This window comes from Nerophis lumbriciformis, linkage group LG26 (genome assembly GCF_033978685.3).
Source record: "Nerophis lumbriciformis linkage group LG26, RoL_Nlum_v2.1, whole genome shotgun sequence".
Taxonomy (NCBI): Eukaryota; Metazoa; Chordata; class Actinopteri; order Syngnathiformes; family Syngnathidae; genus Nerophis; species Nerophis lumbriciformis.
In genome coordinates, this window is record NC_084573.2 from 12,930,412 (window position 1) to 12,937,500 (window position 7,089).

At 43.4% G+C, this 7,089-nt stretch overlaps 1 protein-coding gene and 1 long non-coding RNA gene across 3 annotated transcripts in view; one reads left to right on the top strand and one right to left on the bottom strand.

Annotated features, from left to right (window-relative positions):
- Window positions 1–7,089, bottom strand: part of LOC133623881 (uncharacterized) — an 80,337-nt gene that overhangs the window by 71,571 nt on the left and 1,677 nt on the right. The window contains exons 1-6 of one of the 2 annotated variants that reach the window (XM_061987348.2): window positions 6,111–6,283; window positions 5,943–6,011; window positions 4,309–5,681; window positions 883–3,991; window positions 621–779; window positions 37–75 (exon numbers count right to left, since the gene is read on the bottom strand). In XM_061987348.2, the coding sequence (XP_061843332.2) occupies window positions 37–75; window positions 621–779; window positions 883–3,991; window positions 4,309–5,681; window positions 5,943–5,990 (4,728 nt within the window). In that variant the 5' untranslated portion in view covers window positions 5,991–6,011; window positions 6,111–6,283. Of the gene's footprint in view, window positions 1–36; window positions 76–620; window positions 780–882; window positions 3,992–4,308; window positions 5,682–5,942; window positions 6,012–6,110; window positions 6,284–7,089 lie in introns of those variants that run through there. The other variant, XM_061987349.2, reaches the window with a different exon arrangement.
- LOC133623882 (uncharacterized) overlaps window positions 1–7,089 on the top strand; it is a 130,220-nt gene that overhangs the window by 45,041 nt on the left and 78,090 nt on the right. The window lies entirely within an intron of this gene.

The following is a 7,089-nucleotide window of genomic DNA, read 5'->3' on the forward strand; positions in this document are numbered from 1 at the left end:
ACAACTACATGCAGGCAGTCGACGCAAGTACCGTACCTTTCCAGGTCGCCTGTGAAAGCCTTTGGCGGTCCTCTCCTAGGAGGTGAAAGTACAGAGGTATTATCATGACACATTGTGTGGAGGATGACAAATATCTGCCAAAGAGGCGGGTCTGCATTTTTTTGTGCCACTTTGATTGTCCTGACCTTTTCATTCTTCTATCTGGGACACGTGTAGGCTGTGGTTATACAAGTTTAGGCATTATTCTCAGTTTTAGTGACTGCCTGTGTTATCATCACACAACTCCCACTTTTTGAAACAAGTTTAACTCTGACTTTGAGCTGATTGTCAGAGTATTGTTTTAGGATGGGTTGTGATTCACAAAGATTAGGAATGTAAATGTTTGAGGGCTGCTGCTGCTTGGTACACAGAACAGTCTTTGTCAAATACCCAAAAGGCATCCCCCTGGACAATAGCTCCGCTGTTTGTGTAATAGAGAAGCTTACACTGCAACTAATGATGACTTATGGCACACGACCTACACAGTGAATGGTGTACAAATTATAATTGCTTTAGTACTCATCTTACACAGTAGAAGGCAGCTCATGTTTCCCAAGCAATAATATGTGCGGCACACTTACATTTTTACTAAGTATCCCCTGGGAAAGAAGTTGCTGACGCTCTGAAGGTGCCGGGTAAAGGCTTGGCGTATTCCCAGGAAAAGATGGGGGCACAGTATAAGGAAGGTTCGAACCTGGTTTTACAACCAGATCTTGTTCAAGGATGTGGGCTGCAGGAACCTGACACATAAAAAAAGAACCATCAGAAGACTTGTTGTGACTGGTGAGTACATTTAGTTATTATGCAACCGACACAACCTTGAAAATAGGATTTTAAACCAACCTCTGTTTTCATCATACTTTGCCCTGCTGTTGCTGGATCCAGGGAGCGGTACTTCTCTAAATAGTCAGGCAGCTTGATGTCGTTAAATGAGGGAAACGGAGGGCCTGAGTCACCGACCACAGCCCCTGTAGGCAGAACTCGGTCTTCTTTTTGCCTGGTGAAGTAGTCTGCAGTGGGAACGGGCGAGGTTGGCTCGGATAAAGGGCTAAGCTGGGGTGACACATCACTTGAGTTGGTGCCCTGTGGAACTGCACCATTTCGCCTCCCCTTGAAACTAGGGGATGTGAGACTGCTAAGGACACAACTTCCTTCCAAGCGAGACTTCCTGATGATGTGATCGTCTTTCTCTTCCTTAGTGTCCGCTTCATTGCTGTTTGGTGTCTTATCTTTCGAATGAGAAGAAGTATCCAGACTACTAATCAACAGACATCTATCTACTATGCTCGCCCTAGCAGGCTTATTGACAGTTTTGGCTTCTGTGGTCTGAAATTTAGGTAACATGTTAGAGCCTGTGTCGAAGGAGCGATTCTTTTTTCTAAGGCCAATTTCAAACTCCTCAGGGTCAAATGTCTTCTCAAAGCGGGCTTCTCTAATGGCAGGCATTGCAAAAGGGGGCTGAGGTTGCCGGAGTTGGTTGTGTTTTCGAGGTGGGAGGGAAAAGGGAGCACAAAGTTTCTGGATCTTCTCAATGAAGTTTTCATCATCGAGCTCATCCGCTGTGTCCAGGAGATTGCTTTCGCTTGAAGAGGCGCTTAGTTTGGGCCCGGGGAGTTTAAGTCTGTGCTTTGGGAAGTCCACATCCAGCCAACTTGAGGGCGCGTCGTGCTGCTGAAATGAAGAATCATCTGTGCCCCGTCCTCGTGGCGAATTCAGTTTCTTAGGGGACGAAGGCTGGATTTGATCTGTGGTGAGCTTTTTAGCCTTTGGGGAAGTCATGGTTTTTACAGTTTGTTTGTTCATGTCTGGTTCGTCTCTGTGTTGTCTTGGTTGTGAGGAGAGATCACTGTTAAAGCTCGACGGAAGCACAATAATCCCCGGCGCATCACTTCCTTTATCTGTCTTATCTATCTCAACAACAGCGGCACGAGAAAGAACGTCGTCAGAGGTTTTCTGCTGTGTTCTGTTTAAGCCTCTGTGTGAAGTGAGAGTCTCTGTAATATTTACTTCCTCAATCTGTGGCTTTGTTAGCGATGTTTTATCTGTTGAGGAGTTTACTGTTGAGCTTTGTGTCTCACTGGCCTGGCTCTTCCTCTCAACAGAAATACGAGTCGGCTTTCTAACAGTTACCGTATTGTCCGTGGGAGCACTTATCAGCACAGGTGGGTCATAAGACACTCTTACGTGCTCAGTCTTTGCACTAAAGTCACCACCCAAATTGGCTTCATGCTTATGTGAGTCACTGACTGCTCCTTCTAATTGTTCCACAGTCTCAAAATTAGGCTGCTGTTCTTGTGTTGCAATAACTGCTGGAGCTTTTTCTAGTGATTTTATTTTCTCAGACATATCTCGAGCTGTCTCTTCCTGGAAGGACCCTTTAGCACTCTCTCTTGCAGTCTTTTTACTCTGAATAACTGAATACGCTGCAGCCTTCTCCATATTTGTGGTCAGCGTTTCAGTAGGGACTGACACGGCTGCATTAGTATCTCTAATAGGCTGCGTTTTATCTTGTGTCTTAATCTGATTTGTCTGATTATCCATAGCTACACTTCCTTCTGTCCTCAAAATGTCTCCTCTATGCTGCAAAGCTACATTAAGTTTCATGTTTTTGTCTAGATTGAGTTTTTCGGGTGTTTCTTTGTCTTTTTTCTCAATCTGGTGTTTGTCCTGACGTTCTAATTTAGAAACATCTTTGGCTTCACTCTGAATTGTTGGTTTTGTGTCAATAACATAGTGTTGCCTTGCTTTTAGTCTACTTATTGATCCAGGTTGCTTTGGTGTGCCTTCATCTAGTTTTGAGATTTCAGCATGTGGTCCTTGCACCACGAAAGGGTTTTTTTTCTTAAAAGGTTCTACTGACTGCGAGAGAGAAGGTTTGTCCTCTACTGCAGTTTTGACCTCATGTTTGGGTAGACGGGTATCACCCCCAGTCTTGTCCTCCCTTTGGGACAAACTAACGAAAACCTTGTCAATAGGTTTCTTTGTTTTCCAGTTAGAAGCAACAGTATCGGGTTCATCTTTGTTGACTGATGATTCAGGTACTTCCTCTACTCGGTTGACTAGTTTGTCGGTCACTTTTCCAAAAGGAGAATCCAACTGTTTTTTTGTATCAGCAATGTCAGATTCCTTTACAAATCTGTTTTTATTAGATGTAACTCCTACTTCATCAGGTGGTAGAAAGACCACATCATCAACTTGTTTTTCAGAGGAGACATTTTGTTGACTTGAGTCTGGCTCGTTGTCCCGATTTTCGGCCACAGGACTAGTCGGCTCCTTACTTCTTCTTCGTTTAGGCCGAGACCCTGATCTAGCAGCGACTTTTGACCGTGTACTTATATCATTAGTCAGTTCTGCTGTATCATTTGTGCTTTTTGTTGGGACACTGTTAAGTTGCGTATTCTGGCCATCTGCCTTTGAGATCTGGGTGCCATGTTGTTTCATAGGTGTGGAAGGTTTTACCCCACTAACAGTGATATCCTGTCCGTCTGGTTTTAGTGTTACCACAGTCATTGCTTTAGTTTCCAGTTTACCCTGACTGTCGGGTTCTGATGATTCTGATGCAGCGGTTGCCACAGATTTGATGGGTTTTTTAGTAATTTCTATCTTGGGGGACTTTTGAGGCAGCATTGATTTAAAATCTCTTGTAGGTTCTTCTTTAAAGTTCTTTGCCCTCTCTTTGACCGTCAGCTTAATTTCCTGTTCGGGTGGCACAGGGCTGGAAGTGGCAGCGCCATATCGGTCCGCTGATTTTGACCTCTGCACCGGGGGTAGAAAATCCGCTTTGAGCCCCTCTGTAGTTTTTCTAGCAGGAGAGACATCGGCGCTCCTCGGGATTTGAATGGTCTTTTTGAGGCCCGTCGTGGCTGACTGGCGCTCAAATAGGTTGATCTTAGCTGCAATCCGGCCCGGGATTGGAACTGTTGGCTTCTCTGGTTTCTTCATATCTTGCCGTCTACATATGATGGCAAAATGGTAATTTTATCATAATTTATACACATTGCAGAATGTTGTTTTTTTTACATTATCTACATAGATAATCACTCTAGTTTTGTCTACATATCGAAGATGATACATTCCAAAAGCTTAAAATAAAATTACACTGTACAACTACATTAGATAGATTTACAATATTCTATGCTTCAACACAAATTCTTGTTCTGAACACAGTTATGCTAAGACAAATGGATTTTAAGCCGTCTTCATGAAACTATGACGAGTCATGGATTGTTATTGAAAAATTGAAAGATAATAGTCAAGAAAATGCCTTACCTTTCATCAGTCTCTGTATGGGGCTTATCCTTTTCTACCTTTTTGTCTTGGTCCGGCGTAGACTCCAGGTCCACCTCAACTATTCTTTTCTCAGTTTTTAAAGGTACATTTTTCCGAAAAAGCTTTACCTCGCTCCGAGAAACTTTGATACTCCTACGTTTGGACTCCGGTGTCTCTGTCTTCCGCTCCACTCTGTAAAAATGTTCGTCATCCTCCATGTCTGCCCTTCCATCAGCTGTTGCAGTGACTGGATGTGAGCCCAAGACTTTGTCTGCATTCTTGTTGGCATCAGTACAGGAAGTCTCATTTTCTCCACCTCCAGGTGAGGCCAGTGAGGTGAGGCCGTGCTTAGAGGAGGAGTCACTAGGTTGCTCCTCCACTTGACTCTGTGGACTTTCCCCCTGTAGGCTGGTCGCTGAGCTTTTGGGGGAAGGGAATCCCTCTTGAACAGGTTGGACATTGACAGGCAATTTTTCCTGAGGGCTGCACACTCCATCTCCCTGAATGTTCTTCCTCGTTTTCTTCTTAGCTGAGTTTTTACGCCCCATGTTGCCAGCCTCTGTTTGTTTTTTATCTGGTTCAAGCTCCAACTGGCAGTCTTTGTGTAGTTTCTGTGACACGCCCTGCTGTGTCTCTATGCTGTTGATTTGTGATTTGTTTTCCTCTGCTTTTGAACTTGAGCTTCTCAATGAATCAACACTTGACAATTCTGATGATTTTGACTTTTGGAAGACCGGTAGCTTTTTTTCAATTTTGGTGAGAATCACTTCCTGTCCTGTTAAGGTGTCTTGGCCACAGTGAGTCACGCTGGTCTCCTCCACGTACACATGCAGCCTCTTTCCTGCCTGGGCCTGTGCAGCTTTCTGGTCTTGGCCCTGGTCAGAGTTCCATACCACACCCTGCTCAGAGGAAGAAGAGGTGGCAGAGAGATCTGTCAGATAACTAGCAACACTTTCAGAATTCCCGCCCGCCAAAGGAGCATGGCTGCCCTTATTTGCCTGCCCTATTCGCTTCTTTTTGCTGACTAAAAACTCCGCCTCTCTTGGCCCGCCTCCTGCGGCCACACTGCTGCTCACTACAGAGCGTTCTCTGTGGGCAGACTGCGTGGCGACCACTTCTTCAAAGCATGAAATGTCTCTTGAGGGACCCAGTGGATCGGGATTTGAGCTCTTTTCTTTCTCCCCCCACTGGTGTGTCTTTGCCTCGGCACTGGCAGATTTCGTACTCTCGTCTTTCTCCGACTTCAGTGCTTGATCATGAGTTGGGGATGAATTTTCAGTGGGACTCTTGGGACTCCTTCCTTTCCATGGACTGAGCCAGCTACCAATTCGTCCCAAGACCCCAGGACTCTGCGGCTCTTCTTGGTTGTCAGACTACAGCAAATTACAGAAATCAGTGTGGAATTTGAACACAAAAGCATTATAAAACATGCGCTTTTTAATAAAGTATATTATTATATGTGAAGAGCAAACGGCGCATACAGTCTTTATATTGTCTATGAACAAATGAAGGCAGAGCAGGTTTAGGAGAATATAAGTAGGGATTAATTATGTCCATAGACCATTTTTTAGTCTGGCCATGCATCTCTCAGCACAGCAATGACATGCAGGAGAGCAGATAACCTGAATGCTTACCGTGGTAAATACCATATCATTCAGATTCTTTATGTAGTTTGTGAACATTTTGCTTTAGAACTTACACTCCTACAGAGCAAAGAGAATAGAAAGAGCAGAAAATAATCCTAAACAGGATATTTTGCCAGAGCAAATCAGTCCATAACTTTGCAGCCGAGAGCAACTCACCCTTTGGTCAGATTTCAGACGTAAACTTTTCTTTCTTCTGGAAACAGATTAGCCGCCACCACGCGTGTGCTGCTGTCTTTTTGCATGCCTAACCAACGAACGTTTAGTCCCTCATCAAGCAAAAACATCCACAACTGTACAAGGGCGGCAGTAAGTGTGGCATGTGAGAAATGCACCGCTGCTGGAAGTTCTGCCCCCTTTTCCAGCTCACGCAGCTGTGTGGTAACATGATGCATTCAGTGGTCCTTGGTAAACGGCTTCTAAGAATCGAAACCGTATCAGGTATCAGAAAAAAGCATATTTTTGCTCCGTTTTCCGCAACTTTTGCTTTTTGTCATCTTTGATAAGAGTCTAGGTTTACTTTTTGTTTGGGTTGGGACAAATACACACTGTCATCACGCTGGTTTGATCTTTACTTTACATATTTTTTTGTTATTTGAGGTCCTACCATACATTACACTCATTAACCAGTGTGTCAGTTTTATACCTGTACTTTTAATATCTTAATTAAGGTATTACAGCATTTAGGATATATTCTGTGTTTATTTAATCACTATACAGTGTCTGTTTTTACTCATTATTTCCTTTACTAAATAAGCCATGCACAAAACCCATCTATTACTATCACACATTACTTATCACTTTCTTTCCCTGATAGAAAATGGTAACCTTGTTAATGTTAAACCAAGGAAGTAAACAAGCCATCAGTAATTGCCGAGACTCGGAGAAGGGGTATATACATAACTCCTTTACAGACGTAACAATAACATTAACTAAATTGCGTAACTTTTGTGACGCATATTGGATTAAACTAAACAATGACATTTGAACATCCCTGGGATGTATAACACGTCACCATACTGAACTATTACATTTTTCCTAAACAATTCAAGCATTTACAGTAAAACCGAATTGTAGTTTTACGTTGAAGCAGTTGCTTTATAGAAATGGCACACTGTATCTTAATATTAATTGTGTA